At 46.9% G+C, this 23,333-nt stretch overlaps 2 protein-coding genes across 6 annotated transcripts in view; both read left to right on the top strand.

Annotated features, from left to right (window-relative positions):
- LOC310692492 (vomeronasal type-2 receptor 26-like) lies at positions 1–23,108 on the top strand. The gene is made up of 7 exons (XM_083473438.1): positions 1–211; positions 3,044–3,209; positions 11,091–11,209; positions 11,513–12,170; positions 12,880–13,107; positions 20,835–20,961; positions 21,444–23,108. The coding sequence occupies exons 1-7, from the start codon at positions 6–8 to the stop codon at positions 22,343–22,345; spliced, it is 2,406 nt and encodes an 801-aa protein (XP_083329564.1). The 5' UTR covers positions 1–5; the 3' UTR covers positions 22,346–23,108.
- LOC310691346 (extracellular calcium-sensing receptor-like) overlaps positions 1–23,333 on the top strand; it is a 168,182-nt gene that overhangs the window by 61,220 nt on the left and 83,629 nt on the right. The window lies entirely within an intron of this gene.

Here is a 23,333-nt window from a genome sequence, read left to right on the forward strand (position 1 = left end):
TTTTAATGTTCTTGTTGATGGAACTGATTTCTTACATTGTATGTCAGGCTCAAATAGCAAAATGCAAGCTCCAAAGTCCACACCGTCCACTTCACATGTATCATCAGCCAGGAGACTTCCTCATTGGTGGCATTGTTTTCCATGGTGGCTTCATCTCGTCTGCAGCAACATTCACTGAGGAACCCCCACCAGCGCTGCCTGAAGAGTTTGTGTAAGAACTAAGCCACTCATTTATTACAGAACAGGAATGATCAAACCTACAGATGCAGCCTCAGAATAATGATGGTATATATTATGAAACATAGAATTTTGTGAATTACAAAATGAATTTCAGTAGGGGCAAATGTCAGGTTCTGCACTTAGGCAGAAATTACCTGCTACACAACTCTACGATAGGGAACATCGGCTTGCCAGTAGCACACTTGAAAATGATCAAGGAGTCTGCTTCCACAGAAGTATAGTGCCCCAATCAAAAGAAGTAATAGAGCAGCTCTATTCTGCCATGCTCAGACCACACCTAGAGTACTGTGTTCAGTTGTGTACAGCAATATTTAAGAAGTAAATTGACAAGCTGCAACATGTGCAGAGAAGGATGACACATATGATCAAGGGTCTGGAAGTCAAACTTTATGAGGGAAAGTTGAGGGGGTTGAGTATGTTTAGCTATGAAAATAGAAGACTGAGTGGATGTAGGATAGCCATTTTTAAATATCTCAACTGCTTTCACCAGGAAGATGGAGCAAGCTTGTTTTCTCTTGCTCCAGAGGGAAGGACCCGAACCAATGGATTCAAGTTGCAAGAGAGGAGATTCTGTCTAAACATCAGGAAGAACTTGCTGATTATAAGAACTGTTCATCAATGGAATAGACAGGGAGTTAACTCCACTGAAGTCTATATGATTAACTACTTTGTTGATATGTAAAACGATATACCGGTATATGTTCCTTCTGGGGCTTACCTGCGGATAAGATTAAAGAAATGGGCCGGTGGAAATCCAACGCGTATAAGGGTTACATACGTTAGTCTGTGCACCACTATACTGAATTCTACTTACCCGCTTCCCCCCTTTTCCTTTCCTTCTCAGCTGTTTCCAGGGGCACTGTGTGGATTTGCGGCCACAGCATCGTTCATTGGGCCCGCATTCGGGCGATCAGCTCCGGCCTTACCCATCATCTTGGTCTGCCTCCTGGGATACGAGTTGCCTGGTTGTCGCGCCGTGGCATGCGGTGGGACGAGCTTATGCCACTGCTGATTGACAAAGTTGCCATGTTTGGCCCTCCTGACATCCTTATCATTCACTTGGGGGAGAATGACCTAGCTAATAGGAGAAGCGGGGACTTGTTGTGGTGCATAAAAAGAGACTTGGAGTCGATTGCGGCCTTGTGCCCCGGAACAATGGTGTTCTGGTCCTCCTTTTTGAAAAGAATTGTCTGGCGCAGTGCACAGAACTGTATGGCCATTGAAAAAACCAGGAAACTCCTGAACCGGGCGGTAGCCCGTTGGGTGCGCTTTATGAATGGCCTAGTCATTTATCATGACCGTATCCGGATCGGCGATCAAGCCATGTACCGGAATGACGGAGTTCATCTAACAGACATTGGGAATGATATTTGGTTGGACAGTGTCATTAGCAGCATTAGGGATTGGTTGCAGCTGTGAGGGTATTGGCGGCGAGCCCCTTTGCGGCTCGGGTGGTGGTTAGGCATTGGATTCATCTGTTGTGATGTGTTAAGGGCTAGGTGTGGCCATCGCCTATGCTATCTACCGTGGGTTATTCCGTTAAAGGAATCCGGCGGTCGTGTATTCCGTCCGATGCCTGCTTGGCGGGAGGATATGGCACGACCCTCGGTGACATCAGGGGGTGAGCCTATAGTTGGATGAGCATCAACAGGCTCCACCTACTGTTGAATAAACCCACCACCTATAGTCATCCAATGCCTAAGCCAATACCTTTTCACTGCTGTAATCAATAAAGTTGTGGCCTTTTCTTGCCCATTAACCTTATATCACATGTCCTTGTGTATTTATTTCACATAGCGGGGTCGGGGCCCTCGATCCACAAAGACTCTCCTCCCTGCAAGAGAGGGGAGTGGTTGTGGGCGGGAGCCCGGACTCCGCCCTGGCAGGGGCCTTAGCCCCTGCCCCTCCTTACCTGGCCGGCCGGCGCCCACACCCACCGGGGGCAGCCAACCAGGTGCCTCCGAAGGGCGTGTTCAGCAGCTTAATGCTGCGGCGCCGGCTTCTCCTCCCCCTCAGTCCTCGTCGACCCGCAGCGAGTCACCCACCCTCCACTCCCATTTAGCTCAGGGTCTAGGTTTTTGGCCTTGCTATGGACCTTAGGTTGGTCGCCCTGGTTGGCTGGGGGGCCTGGTAGGAATTTTTCCATTTGGCATTCGGCTTTTTGGTTTTTTCGCCTACCTCGTAGCAATCGTCACAACTTTTGTGGTATTGGTGGGTAGGTTAGGCATTGGATTCATCTGTTGTGATGTGTTAAGGGCTAGGTGTGGCCATTGCCTATGCTATCTACCGTGGGTTATTCCGTTAAAGGAATCCGGCGGTCGTGTATTCCGTCCGATGCCTGCTTGGCGGGAGGCCATGGCACGACCCTCGGTGACATCAGGGGGTGAGCCTATAGTTGGATGAGCATCAACAGGCTCCACCTACTGTTGAATAAACCCACCACCTATAGTCATCCAATGCCTAAGCCAATACCTTTTCACTGCTGTAATCAATAAAGTTGTGGCCTTTTCTTGCCCATTAACCTTATATCACGTGTCCTTGTGTATTTATTTCGGGGCCCTCGATCCACAAGCTTGTTTTCTCTTGCTCCAGAGGGAAGGACCCGAACCAATGGATTCAAGTTGCAAGAGAGGAGATTCTGTCTAAACATCAGGAAGAACTTGCTGATTATAAGAACTGTTCATCAATGGAATAGACAGGGAGTTAACTCCACTGAAGTCTATATGATTAACTACTTTGTTGATATGTAAAACGATATACCGGTATATGTTCCTTCTGAAACTGTTTGCAACTCTCATTCTAGGGTGGTGCCTAAGCTTTACCAGCACATTGTGGCCTTGGCATTTGCAGTCAAGGAGATCACTGAAGACCCTCACATCTTACCCAATATCACCTTGGGCTTCCACTTATATGACAGCTATAAGAATGCAAGGAGCACATATCTCGCCACACTGCTGCTTTTATCCAGGGTGGAGAAATTTGTTCCTAACTATATATGTGATGTTGAAAATAATCTGGCAGGGGTCATTGGGGGACTTGATTCTGAAATCTCCTTTTATGTGGCAACTGTTTTGGATATCTATAAGATTCCGCAGGTAGGACATCTATGTACTATAGCTCTGTTAGCTTGAGTTTTAGGTAGGTAGCCGTGTTGCTCTGATGCAGTAGAAATATATAAAATAAAAAAAATTGTCCACTAGCACCTTAGAGACCAACTAAGTTTGTTCTTGGTATGAGCTTCCATGTGCATGCACACTTTCACAGCACCTGTTCAGGATGTATTACCAGTTCTGGGTTGGGATGAAATTGGAGCAGAACCAGTTCTTTGGAATGTAAAGGTGGTACAGAATTAAAATAAAATAAAATTACCTGAATTAGGGGAAAGAAAGGCTGCAATACCAGAAAAAAATATGTCACACACCCAATCTCTTACACACACATTAAGTATCTGAAGAAGTGTACATGCACACAAAAGCTCATACCAATGGTCTCTAAGGTGCTACTGGAAGGCATTTTTTTATTTTGTTTCGACTATGGTAGAACAGCACGGCTACCTACCTGTAACACATATTAAGGACATCCGAAAGGCAATTGGTGGGAGAGTGGGCTTCTCCCTCACCAGCCATGGCTCCACACACAATATGTGTATGTTTAGGGGGAAAGCACTTTCAAATTAAACACACTCTGAAGGTATGACAAATTGCAGATATAATCCAGTTATGCAGGAACACAGTAATAGTACTGAGCAGCTGTTTTCAAAGTGAAATAAATGTTCATAAATGATGTCTGGTCTGAGAAGTCTTGAAAAAGAAGAGGGAGAAATGGCAGTTCTGCTGTACCTTGGGGTATGTGCATCATGAATACGAAAGAAGTTCCAGAGAAGGAATGTGTATGCGACCCAAGTTGCAATTCTGACATGGCTACAGTAAATAATGTCTTACGCAGTGTTAGGCAATGCTATGTTTAGGGCATTATGTGTCCCTCCAATCAGTTTCATCCATCGTGCAAGACCCTGCCAAATTTTGCAAGTATGCATAAGTTAAAAAAATATAAGATAATATAAGAACAATGCCCCTGTCTGGTCAACATAACAAATGTGTAACAAGCAGGAACAGGAGATGATCACAATTTCCAGACCATCTGCATGTGTGTTTAGTATAAGTGAGAAAGCAATGCAACCCCTGGTGGGTGGCAAAAGGCATATCTGACTAACAGGATTCACCACATAATGTATATTGTCAGAGCTGCTTGAAGATCCTAGCTCACACAGGATCACGCTAGCCAGCGATCATTAAGTAAAAGTCTTTATTGAATTACAGTTTCCATTCTCACGCTGCTGCGCGCAACTCTACGTCTAGTAGCTAGATCGGCGAAGCTCCGTCTGAGTCTCCGCCCCGTGTGCACCAACTTAATATCCTAGCCTTGCTCCACCTTTTCCGCCTGACTGTCCTCCTCTGGGTCCCTCTACCCCCCGGGGTTTCTTCCTTCCGGGATTCTTCTGACGCTGACCCGGACCCTCCTGTCTCCTTGCGCCGGGCTTTAGGACCTGGCTCTCTTTCGGGGCTGCTTACTGCGCCGCCTTCCTCTGCATTTGAACTTGGCGCGCGCGCCCAACCTTCCACTTTCCTCTTAACCGTTTCTTCGCTCCCCGATGGAGGTGTGGCCACTCCTGACTCATGCCCTCCCTCCTGTGGTGAGCTGCCAGCGCTTCCCCCCTGGCTCCCTTCCTCTTCCCTGCTTCCTGGCGGTGACGCTGGTCCCGATTTCCAGCTGCTCTCCCCTGAGTCCCCTCTGGCTCTATCTTCCTGGGGTGCCCCCCTAGACTCCCCCCTTGCCCTGGCCACTGGTGCTCCTTTCTGTGAATCCTCTGATTCACTGGAAAGACTAGGAGATCTCGGGTCGTCGTCATCACTCATCTTTTCTTCTGCCTCCTCCCCTTCGCTCTCTGTTTCCTCCCTTGCCCGTGCCTCTGCTCCTAAACCCCTGACATCCATCCCCCCCTCGAAGCCCCCCATTCCCCCCTCCCCTCCTTCCGGTGCTGGAGCTGGGGGCTGCTGTTGCAAAGGGACGAACGTCGGATATCGGTCGCTTCCCGTGGCGGGCCTCCCTCTGAAGTCTCGCGGGTCTTCCTCCCTGCTCTCGTCGACAACGGTCACCTCCGCTTCCATCTCTGTGCCGCCGTGCTCGAAACCAGGGTCGTCCCCGAAAACGTCCATGTCCGTCTCTCCCTCACTTCCTCCTGGCGGTGTTGCTCGTCCTGGGCCTTCCAGCCACCGTCTGCGGAACTGCTCCTCTGGTCTATCGTCCCACCAATACGAGGGTTCTGATGCAGATCCCGAGGGTGACCCCTCCGGGGAACGGACGTCTTGTGTCGGGTCCTCGTCCGAGTCGAACCCCCGGAAAGTGCTGGCCGAAAGCGTGGGCGTGAAAAGCCAGTCGTCGAAAAAGTCTGCTGGCATAGGTCTATGGGGAAAGAGGGCATGAAACTCGTCTTTGAGGAGAGGTTCGTCCAAGGCGTAGCCCGGCACCCAGCTGTTCGCACTGGCCGGGGTGCCCTCCTTGGCGAGAAAGTATTCTACCCCCTCTTCCCCCCATCTGGAGTCCAAAATCTCCGTGACTTCGTTGATGCGCTCCTTCTGTGCCACTCCCGCGTGCCCTGTTCTGTCTCTGACCGGACTCGGCGCTGTTCCGGGTTCCTGGAACCTGTGCGGTGCCTTGTAGGGAGTGAGCACCGATCTGTGGAATACCGGATGCATTCTGGAACCCTCCGGAAGTGCCAGTCTGAAAGCTACCGGGTTGACCTGCTCTTCGACTTGGTAGGGCCCCAGTTGTTTATGCCCTAGTTTCTTCTTGGCCAACGACCTGGCCGGCACTGCGTGGGCTGCTAACCAAACCCAGTCTCCCACGTGGAGCTCTTCGCCAACCCTTCTGTGCTTGTCCGCTTGTACCTTGTATGCGTGTTTGGCCAGCTCCAGGTGGCGCCTCAGCTGATCGTGGACTTCCTGCAGCTCCGACGCGAACGCATCTGCTTTCTGCGGCTCCCCCTCCCCCCTTCTTTCCAGTCCCGGGAAGGTTCTGGGGTGCCTCCCGTTGTTGGCGAAGAACGGCGTGACCCCCGTGGACACGTGCTTCGTGTTGTTGTAGGCGAACTCGGCAAGCGGCAGGTAATCCACCCACGTCGCAGGCTGTTGATTTGCATAACATCTCAGGTACTGCTGCATGATGGCATTGACCCGCTCTGCTTGCCCGTTGGTCTGCGGGTGTCTCGCCGACGCCAGGTTGATCTTGACGTTCAGGAAGCCCATCAGCTTCTGCCAGAAATTCGAGATGAACTGCCGCCCCCGGTCGGACAGAATCGACCGTGGCAGACCGTGAACCTTGAACACGTGGTCTATGAACAGTTTGGCGGTTTGCTCCGCCGTGGCCACCTTAGCACACGGAATGAAATGCGCCATCTTGGAAAACAGGTCCACCACCACCAGCACTGCCGTCTTGCCCCTCGAGCTGGGCAGATCCGTGACAAAGTCCAGGGCCACCCTCTCCCAAGGTTCGACCGGAGTTTGCAGCGGTTCCAACAGTCCGGCCGGCGGTTTGTGCACTGGTTTGGCCCTCTGGCAGGTGTCACACCTCGCCACGTAGTCTGCGACCTCCCCTCTCATTCCAGGCCACCAGAAATCCCTGGCTACTAATTCCACCGTCTTCTCCTTGCCAAAGTGCCCGGCCGTGGGCGCGTCGTGCAGCTGCTGCAGCACCTTGGCGCGAAGGTCGTCTCCCGGCACGTAGATGGCCCCCTTACGGATGAGCAAACCATCTCGTAGCTGGAAACCGTCGGCCGCAGCCGTGCCCCTTTGCACCTCTGCCATCTTTGCTTGCACGAAGGAGTCATCCTGCAACGCTCGTCGCACCGCCTCCAGGTCCACAGTGGCCGCGGCGCACGCCCATACTGTTGGTGCGAAGATGTGCATGGCGGCCGCTGGCGTTGCGTCCTCCAGATACTGTGGCTTACGGGAGAGGGCGTCCGCCATGATGTTAGTGTCCCCCGGGACATACTCTATGCGGAAGTCGAAGTTCGCAAAAAACTCCGCCCAACGTATCTGCCTCTGGTTTAGGAACTGTGCCGTGCGCCAGTGCTTCAGATTCTTGTGGTCCGTGCAAACCTGCACCGTGTGCTTGGCGCCGATCAGGAAGTGCCTCCACGCTTTGAACGCTGCATGAATGGCCAGCAACTCCCTGTCCCAGATGGTGTAGTTCTGCTCGGACTTGCTGAGCTTCCTGGAGTAAAACGCTGCCGGTCGCCACACCCCCTGCTGGTCCTTTTGCAGCAGGACCGCCCCCACGGCTCTGTCCGAGGCGTCTGTCTCCACCCTCATCGGCCTGCTGGGGTTGACGTGAAGCAGCTGCTCTTCCGACGCGAAGAGACGCTTGAGTGCCTGAAAGGACTGCTCCGCCTCCTCTGTCCAAACGAACTTCTTTTTCTTGGAGCTAAGCGTGTCTGTGATGGCCGCTGTCTGCATCGCGAAGCCCTTGATAAACTTGCGATAGAAGTTCGCAAAGCCGACAAACCTCTGGACCTCCTTCCGGTTGCGTGGACTCTTCCAATCCAATACCGCGCGAACCTTGGCGCTGTCCATGGCGAGCCCCTTGTCAGACAACTTGTAGCCCAGAAAATCCACCTCCGTCACGTCAAATTGGCACTTCTCCAGCTTGGCGTAGAGCCTATGTTGCTTTAGTCTGGTCAGCACTTCCTTGACGTGTCTGTCATGCTCCTGCTGCGATTCCGAAAAGATCAGGATGTCATCTAAGAAACAGACGCACGTCTTGTAGAGAAGTCCCGCCAACACGTGATGCATGAAAGCTTGAAAAACGTGAGAGCCATTTTGCAATCCAAAGGGCATAACTCTGTATTCGTAGGTACCCAGTGGCGTGAACATGGCCGTCTTCCACTCATCTCCCTCCCGCATACGAATGAGGTTGTACGCCCCTCGCAGGTCTAACTTGGTGAACACTTTTCCCTTCCGCACCTTCGCCAGGAGGTCGTCGATTCGGGGCATGGGGAAGTCCGACGGCTTGGTCCCATTGTTTAAAATGCGATAGTCCACGACCAGTCTTTTTTGGGGCGTGTCTCGCTTCTTAACAAAGAATACTGGGCTGCCCCCCGCTGCCTTGGACTCTCGGATGAAACCGCGCTCCAAATTATGATCTATGAACTGTTTGAGTTCCTGCAGCTCGTCCTCTGACATGGAATACAGTTTCCCCTTAGGCAGCGCCACCCCCGGCAGCAGGTCAATCTTGCAGTCATATGGTCTGTGAGGGGGCAGCCTGTCCGCCTCCTTCTCGCAGAAAACTTCCAAAAATTCTGCGTACTTGTGGGGAATCGCTTGCAGCGTGCCTAGCAGCAGCTGTGACTCCTCTTCCTCTCCTTCCTGCCGGGGCACGATGCAGTGTTCAGCACAAAAGGAAGAGCCGAAGATCAGCTGCCTCTGGTACCAAGCCAGCGTTGGGCTGTGCTTGTCCAGCCAACTCATTCCCAATACAATGGGCGTATCCGATAGTTGAGTGACATTGAAGCTGATGATTTCTTTGTGATTTCCAAGTCGCATCGCCATGGGCGGCGTCTGCTTCACCACTTGCCCCCCTAGCAACTCCCTGCCATCCACCGTGACAACCTGCAGGGGCAGTGTGGCCGGCAGCAACTGTATAGCGTGTGTGTCGACAAAGTCCTGCCCTATAAAGTCCGCATTGCTGCCTGAGTCAATGGTGATTGGCACGTCAGTGGTGATTCCATTGGGCAGCTGGAGAGATGCGGTGAGCCTCACCACTGGTTTGGGCGGGAGGGGGTTCACGGGCTGTAAAACCTCTGGGGACTGCGTCACTAACACGTCTGGCTGGGCCCCAGGGCCTCTTCCTCCAGCCAGACTGCATCGTTTCCCTGCTGTGGTCCCCCTTGCTGCGGTGCTGCAGTCACCATTGCCGAGGCTGCAGTAAGCTTGTGGAGCCTCTGGGGACACTCTTTTGCCATATGCCCTGGCTCTTCACAGACGTAACACTTCCTGTTCCCTCTAGGAGGCTTCGCTTTCACTGCTGCCGGTGCTAGGGCTCTGGTTGCTGACTGAGCCCTTGCACCTCCAACCTCCATAGGTTCGGCTCCTCCTCCTGGCGGAGGCGTGGATTGCGCCCGCGCTGCTTCTCTGGGAAGGAAGGAGGGGCCCCTGGCTGGTTCGCGCCCTTCACGCCCTTCGTCCCTGCTCCACGGACGTCCTTCCAGCCTCACCCCCACTGCCAGTGCCCTCTGAACGACCTCCTGGGTGGTTCGGGGTCTCTCCCCCCTCGCGATCTCATCTTTAATCAAGTTGTGCAGCCCCTCCCAAAAGAGGTCTCTTACAGGAGCCGAATCTCTGTCCCATTCCAGGGCACTGACCAAGGCGAAAAAGCGGGCATGATACTGCCTGACGCTGGCCCTCCCTTGTCTCAGCCCATGCACCTCCTTCCGTGCAAGATCCACGTCAATACTTGATAAAAAACACCCATCCATCGCTTTAATAAAGGCATCTGCATTCTGGAGCGCCGGATCCTTATCTCTCCATAAATTGCGTAGCCATGCTTTCGCATCCCCATGCAAATGGGACATGATGAACCCCACTCTCTCTTGTTCATCTCTGAAGTCTTTATGCAGCAGTTGCAGTGCGCACAGTACGTCGGCTCTAAAGTTGGGATACTGTTGCAGGTTCCCATCGAAGTGAGAGACCAGCCCGCCTGTCCGTCTCGCCAACCCAATTCCCTCCTGCCGGGGTGTCTGCTTTGTCAGCACGTCTAACCTGACCTGGAGATCCCTGCAGGCGGCAGCTGCCTCCTCCTCTCTCTTCCTGGATGCGAGAGCCTCGGCGTTCAGTTGTGCCACTGCGTTTCTGAGTTCCTCTATCTGCTGCTCAGCCGTCATGTCGTCTGCCGTTCGTGAGCTCGCTAGTAGGCACCTGTTTCTCTCCCCTCCTCGAGGCTGTAGATGCCCACAAGAGGGAGACGGAGCTTACTGTCAGAGCTGCTTGAAGATCCTAGCTCACACAGGATCACGCTAGCCAGCGATCATTAAGTAAAAGTCTTTATTGAATTACAGTTTCCATTCTCACGCTGCTGCGCGCAACTCTACGTCTAGTAGCTAGATCGGCGAAGCTCCGTCTGAGTCTCCGCCCCGTGTGCACCAACTTAATATCCTAGCCTTGCTCCACCTTTTCCGCCTGACTGTCCTCCTCTGGGTCCCTCTACCCCCCGGGGTTTCTTCCTTCCGGGATTCTTCTGACGCTGACCCGGACCCTCCTGTCTCCTTGCGCCGGGCTTTAGGACCTGGCTCTCTTTCGGGGCTGCTTACTGCGCCGCCTTCCTCTGCATTTGAACTTGGCGCGCGCGCCCAACCTTCCACTTTCCTCTTAACCGTTTCTTCGCTCCCCGATGGAGGTGTGGCCACTCCTGACTCATGCCCTCCCTCCTGTGGTGAGCTGCCAGCGCTTCCCCCCTGGCTCCCTTCCTCTTCCCTGCTTCCTGGCGGTGACGCTGGTCCCGATTTCCAGCTGCTCTCCCCTGAGTCCCCTCTGGCTCTATCTTCCTGGGGTGCCCCCCTAGACTCCCCCCTTGCCCTGGCCACTGGTGCTCCTTTCTGTGAATCCTCTGATTCACTGGAAAGACTAGGAGATCTCGGGTCGTCGTCATCACTCATCTTTTCTTCTGCCTCCTCCCCTTCGCTCTCTGTTTCCTCCCTTGCCCGTGCCTCTGCTCCTAAACCCCTGACATATATGAATAGTTTGAAAGAACTCTGCAAATATTACTTTGTCTCTTCTCTTCCTCCACTTACTTTTCAGCTCATTTATGGCTCTGCTCCAGTGATGAATGATAAAAGCCCAGGGCTTCCCTTCTACCAGATGGCAGCTACAGAAGCCCTTCAGTATGAGGGAATTCTCTCTTTGCTTCTGCATTTCAGGTGGACGTGGATTGGAGTCATTGCAAAGACTCTCCTCCCCGAAGGGGAGGGGAGGGGTTGTGGTCGGGGCTCGAGCTCCGGCTAGCAGGGGGCGTGGCCCCCTGCTGCCCACTCACCTGGCTGGCGCTCACGCCCCCTCAGTGGCCATCCAACCGGGGGCCACGGTGGGGGCGTGTTCAGCAGCATTTTGCTGCAGCGCCAGCCTTCGCCCGGCCTCATTCTTCCTTCCTTCGCCCCTCACGAGTCAGACAATGAAAATGGAGAAAGATTTGTGCAAACTATTTCCCAAATGTTTACCAAAAGTGGTGTCTGCTTTGCATTCCTAGAAAAAATCCCCAGTTTTAGTTTTATTTCTGAAATTCCTGGAATGCTAACACAGGGGGCAACAATAAATGAGAAAATTTTTAGCAGCAATGCTAAAGTAGTGGTTGCCTCTGGAGAATCTTACTCCATGACAACTTTTAGGTTGCTTTCATACTTTTCAGAAAATGATGACATGACAAAGAAAGTAAAAAGTAAAGTATGGATAATAACAGCCCAGGTTGAGTTTCCTTCATTTGTCTTTCAAAGGTACTGGGATGCAGGAATATTCAATGGTGCTATATCCTTTGAAATTCACTTCAGAAACCCACCAGGATTTCATCAGTATGTTGTGCACAGAAACCCTTCCAGCACAGATGGGGATGGTTTTATCAGGGACTTCTGGCAACAGGCCTTTGAATGTGTACTCCCAGATATCACTTCAGACAAGGTGGAGGGGAATATTTGCACCGGAGAAGAGAAGCTGGAGAGCCTTCCTGGATCATTTTTTGAAATGAGCATGACAGGCCACAGCTACAGCATCCACAGTGCTGTCCATGCCATGGCCCATGCTTTACATGCCATGTCCACATCCAGACTCAGACATAGAAGAATGGCGTACAGAGGGAGAGGGAAGAATCTGAATCAACAGTTTTGGCAGGTAATGGCTGAAAATCCTCAACTGGCAAAGCCCTGTTACTTTCTGACGCAGTATGGGTTCAAACATTTGCGCAGGTGTATTAGGAAGAAAACCCAGAACTGAATTTATAATTCTACAGACAGAGTAGGAGGTGGCACTGATATGATGGTATCCTAGATGATTCCCCACATATTGTGCTGCTTGCAAATGACAGTAGGCCCTATAGGAAAGGGAAATGATGGTCGTGTTCATCCTTGAGCAGGTACTGCCTTGTGTTTGAAGAGAAAGCATTTGTATGAGGGAAGCTTTACAGCCTAGTGAAGTGCCTCTGCATAAATATATAGGAAGCTGTGGTAATGTTTGAGAGATGTTCAGCATTCCCTCTATCCCATATCAACCAAATCCTTTCTTAGAGCACGTGTTCGCACACCACTGCTGTGTCTTCCAAGATGTTCAGTGACAGTGAGGAGTAAGAGAGAGAGAGAAACCTCGCTACTCACACATATTTAACTTGCGGGCATTCAGAGAGAGACGGGTTGTAAGGAAGTTTCAGAGAGAGGCATGCGTGTGAAAGAAAACTGGTTGACTCTCTCCATGCTTGGGCCTGAATCCACTGACAGTTGCTGTCACTGACCATTTGCTGTAGGTTCTGCTCACAGGGGAAAAATACTCCTCCCTGCATTCGACTGATGTCTTTTCCAAAGCCCTGTCTTTTCTGTTTTCAATCTAGCTCCATCACTTTCTGAGAAATATCTCATTTAACAATACGGCAGGAGATGTGGTCTTCATCAACCAGAATGGAGAGGCAGCATCTAGCTTGGATATTGTCAATTGGATTATATTCGCCAACCAAAGTTTGCACCGAGTGAGAGTTGGGAGGATAGATCCGCAGGCTCCTTCAGACCAATCATTACTCCTTGATGAAGATGCCATCACATGGCACAGTTGGTTTAACCAGGTAGGGTTTCATTGTTTGCTAATTCAAAAGAGATTCAGTATTGAATAAGCAATTATTATCCACCTGCAGGTCTACTCACTATCTTTTGAGTTGTAAATTGATGAGTGGTGTATAACCAAAGCATCCAGGTACCAAATTAAGAGCCAAAAGGTCCCTGCTAGAAGACCAATATTTTATTAAGGAGGTTACAAAACAGAAGAACCCCTTTACTACAAAATAAAGTTAAGCATGGCTAACAGTGTAAATATGACTTAGGGGGATCCTAGCTCAGACGAAAATAACAAAAGCTAGGTTGCCTCAGCCTGATCCCAACCATTCACAGACCCACTACAAGCTGCATCCATGCAAATGTGGGTTTTGCATCACGCAATCCTTCATCTGAATGTGCGCCATTAGGTCCAGATCAAATATCAGTTTTTCTATGAAAGGGCCTGGAGACAGGAGGGCAGGTTTTCTTTCAGTCAAATGGAGCCTCTGGGTACATTCCTCCAGCACAAGAGGGGATACATGCTCAGAGACCATGAAGCTACAAAGTGGATTTCTTCACAATCATTGTGACCTTGAAGCAACAATATATCTAACAATGCATACAAGTAGTAAGTTCGACTAATTAAATGGATTATTTTTTCCGCTGGGGGACTTCAACTAGAATCCTAAGTAGAAAAGAAGAAAACTATTGTAAAATAAACCAAAGCAATTTGGATTTCTTTACACTTATTAAATACTGATTTCTGACAGAGTGAAACATGATGGAACATGATCTTTAAAAAGGAGTGATCTCAAAATTATTTTTAAAATCAGGGACTGGGTAGAGGAGGAATGGTGGAGACCACTTCCCCAGCCTGACCCTTCCAGAGAAGAAGACAGTTCAGAATTACAACAGGGGTTTAATGGAGGTCACAGCTCAGAGGAAGATGGGGGGGGTGGAGTTGGGAAATATTGGGGGAAGAGGAGGAGGCAGAGCTGGAGCCGCTGGCTGACACTTTATCACTAGAAAGCATTCCAGACCCACCATCTCCCAGATCCCGGCAAGCCTTAAAAGTATGAAAGCAAAGGGCTTGAAGACAGATGGCCCTAAGCGGCAACCATAGTCGGGGTGCTGTTGACAAAGGAGGATGTGGGAGAGAAGTGGCTGGAGATTTACTGAGGACAACGCCATTATCCCAAGAGGCTGCATTCCCAAGCCTCTCTCTGTAAATATTGAATAAAAAGTAGATAGTAGGGACTTTTCCTTTTCTTATCCATTCCTGGCAACCTGTAGTGGGAGTTGGTTCCTCTGCCACCTGACAGGTGTATTTTGTTCTTAACATGCTGAGAATTGTGTTGTAGCAGGGGTCGCAGTAGGCCGGAATGAATATAAGGTTAAAGCCTTTGCCGATGATCTGGTTTTAACGGTGGAAAAACCTTTGGAAAGTGTTAAAAACATACTTATAGAGGTGGAAAGATTTGGTCAAATGGCAGGATTTATATTGAATAAGAAAAAGACTAAAATAATTGCTAAGAACATGGATCAAGATACGATAGGAACAATGCAACAACAAATAGGTATAGAAGTGGTGAAGAAGGTGAAATATTTGGGTATTTGGATAACCCCTAAGAATATTGATTTGTATCAGAATAATTATATACCAGTGTGGAATGGAATAAAGAAAGATCTGGAGGTGTGGGGACAAATGAAGTTATCACTGTGGGGAAGGATCTCAACGATAAAGATGAGCGTACTGCCAAAATCGTTATTTTTGTTTCAGACAATTCCAATAATCAAAGGGACTGTGACTTTTAAAGAATGGCAAAGAGTAATTTCAAGGTATATCTGGCAGGGTAAAAAGCCAAGAATTCAATTTAAGTTATTAACAGATGCTAAAGAAAGAGGAGGCTTCGCCCTGCCAGACCTGAAATTATATTATGAAGCTGTTGGGAAACTGCCAGGGAGATAACGTCCATCGTGAGCCCCCCAGCTGGAGTTCTGGACGTCCATCGGCCTCCCGTACTCACGCAGATCCAACAGTTAGGGGCACAAAGCCTTTGGAAATTCCTGGCATCATTCCTAGGCTGGTGCACCCTCTTTATCAGCAGAAACGCAGCCGAAAGCTTGCATCACAGAAGAGCAGAAGAGCATAATTTACAGACTTTATTTAGCGTTTAACAGAACAAAAGAAAACACGTCCATTCTGTCAGCGTGTCTGAGCCGACTGAAAAACGAAAGGAATATCAGAACGAAAACATCCTGTGATCAGGACATGCGCAGACTCTGTTGCTTACAAAGCCTGCTCCCTTTAAGGTGGAACGGAAATATCCTAACATCCTCCCCCTTTCCGTGTAACCTGTTGTACCTGTGGTTCACCCAGTTGCAACCTTTGTACATAAACCTTAAGTTGTTCTTTGTTAACAACCTTAGACAACAGATCAGCAGGAATTTCATTTCCTGCCATGTAGGACACCTGAATCAGTCCTTTCTGAATACACTCTCTTGCACGATGTAGCTTAATCTGCAAGTACTTGGTTCTCTGCTTGCAACTCTCGGAGTTCAGCAAAGCCAAACAAGATCTATTGTCTTGATACACTTGTACAGGACATTTCACAGACACCCTGATGTCCTTAAACAGTTGCATCAACCATTCACAATCCATGAGTGAAAATGACAGAGCATTGAGTTCTGCTTCACAGGAACTTAGGCTCACTGTTGTTTGCTTCTTGCACAACCAGTCAAACAGGCAGTGGTTGTACATGTAGCATACTCCAGAAGTGCTTGTACCATCCGTGGTGTCACTTCCAAAACTTGCATCAGCAAAGATTTCAAGACCTCCAGTCTTCTGACTGGTAAACCTCAGCCTGTAGTGCATAGTCCCTTTCAAATAGCGGGCTATGCACTTCAGAGCTTTCCAATCCTGAACCGTAGGATTGTTGGCATGTCTGCTAAGCAGATTACAGCTTACAGCTATGTCAGGTCTTGAACATCTGGCAATGAAGTTCAACTTGCCTAGAATGCACCTGTACAGCGTTGTGTCAGAAAACGCTTCAGCAGTACTGTCTACCTGGTAACCTGTCACCATCGGTGTGTCTGCTGGGTTTGCATCAACCAAATTCAACCTGGTTAATACATCAGCAATTTTCTGTGTTTGGTGTACCAGAAAATTACCTGCTTGGTCTCTCTCCACCTGCAGAGAAAGATAGTTGGATACCTCACCAAGATCCTTCATGTCAAAGTGCTCCTTCAGTTGAGCTAGGGTGCTTTGATAAAAAGCCTGATTCTTCCAAAACATCAGAAGATCATCAACAAAACATAAACAATACAGTTTGTTTTGCCCCTCCTCCTTGACAAACACACATGGATCAGCTTTGCCCTGGTGAAAACCTAGAGAAAGCAATGTCTCAGTGAGTTTTGTGTTCCAACACCTGGCACTCTGCTTGAGACCATATAAGGATTTCCGCAGTTTACAGACCATTCCCTTCTGTATCTGCATCCCATCAGGTGGAAGCATGAACAGCTCCTCATTCAAAATCCCGTACAAAAAAGCTGTATTAATGTCATGATGGGTAACATGCAGTTTCTCCTCCGCAGCGACCTTGAGCATCAGCCGAATGCTCTCATATTTGACTGTGGGAGAGTAGGTCTCGTGGTAATCCTGTCCTGGTACCTGTGAAAAACCTCTGGCAATCAATCTGGCTTTGTGTCTGACTACCTTGCCATTCTGGTCTGTTTTGGCCTTGAAGACCCATTTGCTGCCAACCAGTCTCATTCCTGGGACTACCGGTACCAATTCCCAAGTTTGGTTCCTGTTCAAGGAATCAACTTCAGCCTTCATGGCATTAAGCCAAGGCTCAGCATCTTTAGAGGTCAACTCCTGAACCTCTTTGAAGCTTGAAGGTTCCCATACCTTCTCTGAGCTACTAAGAACAGCAGTTGCTGTCTTAGCAAACTCATCAGCATACCTCTTTGGAGGTCTGCCCTTGGTCGCCCTTTCAGATCTGCGTACTAGACGCAAGTCTTCTGGACTCATCTCCTCTTTCTTAGGAGAAAAATGACCAATGGTGAACAGTGGTTCTTCCAGTTCATTGTCAGACGCATCAGATGGTCTGACTGAGGCCTGTGCGCTCTTGTAGTCTGCTGTGTCATCACTGTCACTGACACCAGCAGCAGCAGCAGCGCCGCCCACTGAACTGGAATCCGAACTCTGATCATCATCATCATCATCCTCATCATCCTCATCCTCATCCTCATCATCATCAGCAGCAGCTTTCTCATCTTTAGCTGCTTGCTTGACATCACATTCATCCTCCTCTGGGTAACTCTGGAAAATTCCCACATTTTCCCCCCACTTAGGATTGTACACAACACTCCTTGTGAACTTTATGGATTTAGAGTCAGTCATCCATACCCTGTATGCACCTTTTTCGTACCCCATGAACAAACCATGTGCCCCACGCTTCCCAAGCTTGTTGGTTTGTTGTGTGCGTACCCACATGTCAGAACCAAAAATTCTCATGTGTTTGGTGTTGGGTTTCTTGCCAAACATCTTCTCATAGGGAGTACAGCCAATGGGTGATGACAATCTGCGATTATAACTGTAAACCAAATTCCCCAAAGCCTCCCCCCAAAACTTATCAGGGAGATTGGCATCATGCAACAAGGTCTTGATTCCTTGCAGCAATGTTTGATTTGCTCTCTCCGCAAGCCCATTCATCCATGGCGATCTGGGCGTTGACATGTCATGCTGGATTCCCTTCTCAGTCAGGAAAGCTTCAAACTGCTGAGAAGTAAACTCCCCGCCCCGATCAGTAAAAAAACAAGAAATACGTTTACCGTGCACATTTTCCAACCAAGCACAGAATTCCTTAAACTTTGGAAACGCTTGCGATTTCTGTTCGAGCAAATACACATGAATGTACCTAGAAAAAGAATCAATCAGAATCATGAAGTACCTTGCTCCTCCTAAAGAGGGCGCCCCCCAGCTGGAGTTCTGGACGTCCATCGGCCTCCCGTATTCACGCAGATCCAACAGTTAGGGGCACAAAGCCTTTGGAAATTCCTGGCATCATTCCTAGGCTGGTGCACCCTCTTTATCAGCAGAAACGCAGCCGAAAGCTTGCATCACAGAAGAGCAGAAGAGCATAATTTACAGACTTTATTTAGCGTTTAACAGAACAAAAGAAAACACGTCCATTCTGTCAGCGTGTCTGAGCCGACTGAAAAACGAAAGGAATATCAGAACGAAAACATCCTGTGATCAGGACATGCGCAGACTCTGTTGCTTACAAAGCCTGCTCCCTTTAAGGTGGAACGGAAATATCCTAACAGAAGCTTCATGTCTCTGTTTGTTAAAGGAATGGGTAAAATTAGAAAATACAGAGTTGTTAGATATAGAAGGATTTGACAACAGATTTGGGTGGCACACATATTTATGGTCTGAAAAGAAGAAAATCCACAAAGGTTTTGAGAACCACATTTTCCGAAGATCGTTGATAAAAATATGGGATAGGTATAAAAGCCTACTTGAACCAAAAACTCCACACTGGTTGTCTCCATTAGAGGTTATGAGTGTTAAAAAAATCAATATGAGAAGGAATTGGATTACATATGGAAATTTGATTGTTAAGGAAGGGGGAAAATGGAAAATGAAACCCTATGAAGAAGTAAAAGAGTATGTATATGATTGGTTGCATTACTTTCAAATAAATGAAATGTTTAAAAAGGACCTTAAGGAATATGGATTTGTAGAGAAAGATTCAAAATTTCAAATAGAAATAATAAATAATGAATATAAAATTTTATCTAAAATGTTTAAGATATTGCTGGAATGGCATACAAAGGATGAAGAAATTAAATCTGTTATGATACAATGGGCCAGAGATTTTGGATATAATATACAATATAATGATTGGATCAAACTATGAAACGAAAATATTAAATTTACTCCATGTACTGCATTAAAGGGAAATGTTATGAAAATGATTTACAGATGGTATATTACACCGGTAAAACTTGCAAAAATGTATAAAACATGCAAGAAATGTTGGAAATGTAAAGAAAGGGATGGTACTTTTTATCATATGTGGTGGGAATGTAAGAAAGTGAAGAGCTTCTGGGAATTGATATATAATGAACTGGAAAAAAATGTTGAAATATGCATTTGTTAAGAAACCAGAGGCCTTTCTCTTAGGAATTATAGGAAATGAAATAAATAGAAAGGATTGTAAACTTTTCCAATAATCAGTAACAGCGGCAAGAATACTACTGGCCCAGAAATGGAAACAGGAACAAGTACCAACATTGGAGGAGTGGAGAATGAAGCTGATGAACTATGCAGAACTTGATAAACTGACAGGGAAGATCAGATATCTACGAGATCAAAAGTTTATCGAGGACTGGGGAAAGTTAAAGGAGTATTGGGAATGTATAAGTGATAATGAAATAACGTTAGTGGCATTTACAGAAGCTCTGTAAAAACCTAAGAAGTATTGCAAAAAAAGAAAAACAGATGTGGAAGGGTATGTCAAAAGGCAATAGCAAATTTAGGAAATGTGTAACTAAAAAGTTTAATTCGGATGATTGTCAGAGAGGCTGAAGGAAGTCCAAAAATGAGAAAATTAGTTAAAGTTGTAATGTGGTGTGATATGTATTTTTCTTGATGAAAATCAATAAAAAATATTTTAAAAAAGAGAGAATTGTGTTGTAGCTTGCCAAGGAGTGTCATAGGTTTTGGATAGCTTGATTCCAATTCACGAATTTGTCCAGAATATTTTTGCATTGGAATTCGCAAAGATTGTGTTCCTCAAAAATTAATAATAATAATAATAATAATAATAATAATAATAATAATAATAATATCCCCAACCTTGTCTTCCTAGTGGACAGCATACTCAAAAGTAAGAATTATAACAAAATTAACAGGGAAACTAGAGTAACTTCGAAGTGTACTTTAATGGAAAGGGCAATCTTTGCAGAACATATGGGGCACTGCACATCCCAGAACAATTTTTTCCCCCATTTTTATTGCCTTAAAAAAGAAAAAAATATATACAGACAGCAAAACAAAGAAGTCTAAATTCACATTGCCTTCTACCAATAAGAAATAATAATAACAATTACAATGATGAAAATACTAAAAATACCTATACTTCGCCTTTTAAACTTCTATTCTGGTTACAATGTATTACTATTCTATAAGAATCTATTATATCCTTTGCTGTCCCATATATTATTTTATTTCCCAAATTCAACCTAACCCTCCCCTTCACCCCACTGCTTCCCTTCACCTGTGTGAGATCTTCCCATCATAATATATATATTTTCTAGTTGCTTTGATAAAATAGAGTAACTTGAAAACTGTTAAATTATAATTACTTCTTTTGTCCTTACACGCTTAACAATTGCCTATTAAAAGTTCTGCTTTAACACCATATTTCTTCATTTATTCCCCTATGCATTCCCATTCTGTATAGAATTTTTGATTGGAGCAGCCCCTGATAGCTGCAGTCATTTTTGCCATCTCGGCTAACTCACAAATCTTAACTTGCCATCCCAGAACAATATTGAGGGAATATCACATAATTTCAAACATTACTACTACTACGAATATGAAAAAAGCAATTGCTCTCTGTATGGCCATTACATACTACTGAAATTCTGTGTCAGCTTACTAACATAGAGAGGGGTCCGAAAACATAAAGGATTCCAAAGTCATTAGTCCCTTGATGAACCTTCTGCTCTTTCATTTATGGATTAGACTCAGCCTCTTTCTGTCTGTACTGAGAGATGTCTTCCAGGATCCAGCAAGAAAGTGAAGGAGGGGGAGCCCCCTTGCTGCTACAATTGCATCCCATGTCCAGAGGGGAAGATTGCAAACCAGGAGGGTGAGAGAAATAAATAGATTCAAGAGATCCAGACTCAGTACTTAGGATTGAATGGTGCTGTAAGGAAGGCTGAGTTTAAGTTTCAGAAAAGGAGATCATCTACTGTGTGTGTGAGCCTGCCTCTTTGTAATCATTGCCCTTCAGATAGTCTAAATATGCTAATCAAATGAGAATGACCATGCATTGAGAGTAGTTGGGTGGTATGTGGTTCAAATCATATCTAGAGGGGGCCTTGCCACTCCTTCTGACTTACACAGCCTGCACCCAGACTAGTGAGAATAAACATTCAGTTTTCATTGGCTCTGGCTGTGGCACCACATAGCTCTGAACCAATTAAATTCAACAATACCACATTGCAGCACATTAGACAGTATTCAAAATGTGTTTTAATTTAAGCCGAGCTCTTTTCTTCTCAGACAGAAAGTCAACATCAGAACCAACAAGGTGATATGAGCTCAAGGTCATTTCCTTATTTTTTCCAGATATGAATGACTGTGATAAATGCCCAGACAAAGACTATCCGAGCAAGAACCAGGATGCTTGTCTACCCAAGGATATCAGCTTCTTGTCTTACGAAGAACCTTTGGGCATCAGTTTAGCCTGCTGCTCTCTTTCCCTTTCCCTGATCACAGCTCTGGTACTAGGTACATTTATAAAACACCATGACACACCCATTGTCATTGCAAACAACCGAAACCTCACCTACACTCTCCTCATCTCTCTCCTGCTCTGCTTCCTGTGTGCATTGCTCTTCATTGGCCGACCTGAGAAGGTGACATGCCTCCTCCGACAAACAGCTTTTGGCATCATCTTCTCAACCGCTGTTTCTTCTGTCCTGGCAAAAACCTTCACGGTGGTTTTGGCCTTCATGGCTACAAAACCAGAATCCAGGATGAGGAAATGGGTGGGGAAAGGACTAGGCCACTCCATTCTCCTTTCCTGCTCCATAGTCCAAGCAGGCATATGTACTGTGTGGCTGGCAACCTCTCCCCCATGCCCAGATGTGGACATGCACTCAATGACAGAAGAAATTATACTAGAATGTAATGAAGGGTCTGTGACCATGTTTTACTGTGTCCTTATCTACATGAGCTGCCTGGCAATTGTAAGTTTTGCTGTGGCTTTCCTCGCCAGGAAGTTACCAGACAGTTTCAACGAAGCCAAGTTTATCACTTTCAGCATGTTGGTCTTCTGCAGTGTTTGGCTGTCCTTTATTCCCTCCTACCTGAGCACCAAGGGAAAATATATGGTGGCAGTGGAGATCTTTTCTATCTTAGCCTCCGGTATTGGGCTGCTGGGCTGCATCTTTTCCCCCAAATGTTACATAATCATTCTGAGGCCTGAGCTGAACAACAGGGAACAGCTAATAAGGAAGAAAAATTAAAGACTTAAGAAACCTGTCCTTTCTGCATTTTTGTACTTTTCTCTGTGTGTACAATAGAATATTTGCAAAGACGTGTTCAGCAGCTGCCTTATATAATTTTTTCTAGACCTGGTGATTCATGATAGTTAGTCATAAATATTGACTATTGAATTCACTCCAGAGAAAAGAGTGAATACAAACCTCTGTTGTTCTGAAAAAGCCATTTTTTATGTGTTGGGGAACCAAGATGCTGTCAGTTCCTAGGAATCCTGGCAAAGTTAAGAGACTTATCAGAAGAAGAATCAGCATCTTGCCCCAAAACCACATGAAAGTCCACAGTTTCCCACAGATTTCAGTTTCACTTTGCAGCCAGCATGTCCAAAAAAAAAGGACCAAGAGTTTAAAGTAATATAAAATGAAAATTCTTAACAATCAAAACACCCTTCCCTGTTTATAATCTTTCTTACCTGGAAACAATAAAAAAGGCTTTTTGTTTTGTTTCCCTAAAAATTGTGTCTTCTTATGCCAGCTGTCAGCTCACTTTCCAAGTGAAATTTTCCATTAGCAGACAGATAACACCACTTGTAATTTATCAGAGTGTCAAAAGTAATTGAAATAATGGATATTTAGCTGACCTAATGCTCTCTTTGTTTATCTTTGGGGCTATTATGTGGTGTTTGGGCCTTTCTCTACATCACTCACCCCATCTGAAAATTTATTGGTCTTCCCTTTGTGAAGCAGCTTTTTTTTAGAGCACAATATCATTAACCAACACATAATTGTATCTGTTAATGGAGTGTCAGCAGTAGATGACAAGTGAACCATCTTTGCTCCCAGAAGCCTTTGTTAGGATATTTCCGTTCCACCTTAAAAGGGAGAAGGCTTTGTGGGCCAGAGTCTGTGCATGTCCTGTTCACAGGATGTTTATGCTTGCTATTGCTTTCGTTCTCTCTCTGTCAAAGACATTGATGCAGACAGTCATGTCTTTCTTTGTTCTGATCAATGCTGA

Source organism: Podarcis liolepis (genome assembly GCF_965112155.1).
Source record: "Podarcis liolepis genome assembly, chromosome: 13".
Lineage (NCBI taxonomy): Eukaryota > Metazoa > Chordata > Lepidosauria > Squamata > Lacertidae > Podarcis > Podarcis liolepis.

Bases quoted from the DNA above. Each gene is read 5' to 3' on its own strand.
- LOC310692492 (XM_083473438.1), top strand. From the start codon at position 6: ATGTTCTTGTTGATGGAACTGATTTCTTACATTGTATGTCAGGCTCAA. The intron at 3,210-11,090 runs GTGGAGAAATTT...CTTACTTTTCAG, and splicing joins CACTGCTGCTTTTATCCAGG to CTCATTTATGGCTCTGCTCC. The intron at 13,108-20,834 runs GTAGGGTTTCAT...TTTATGGATTAG, and splicing joins GGCACAGTTGGTTTAACCAG to ACTCAGCCTCTTTCTGTCTG.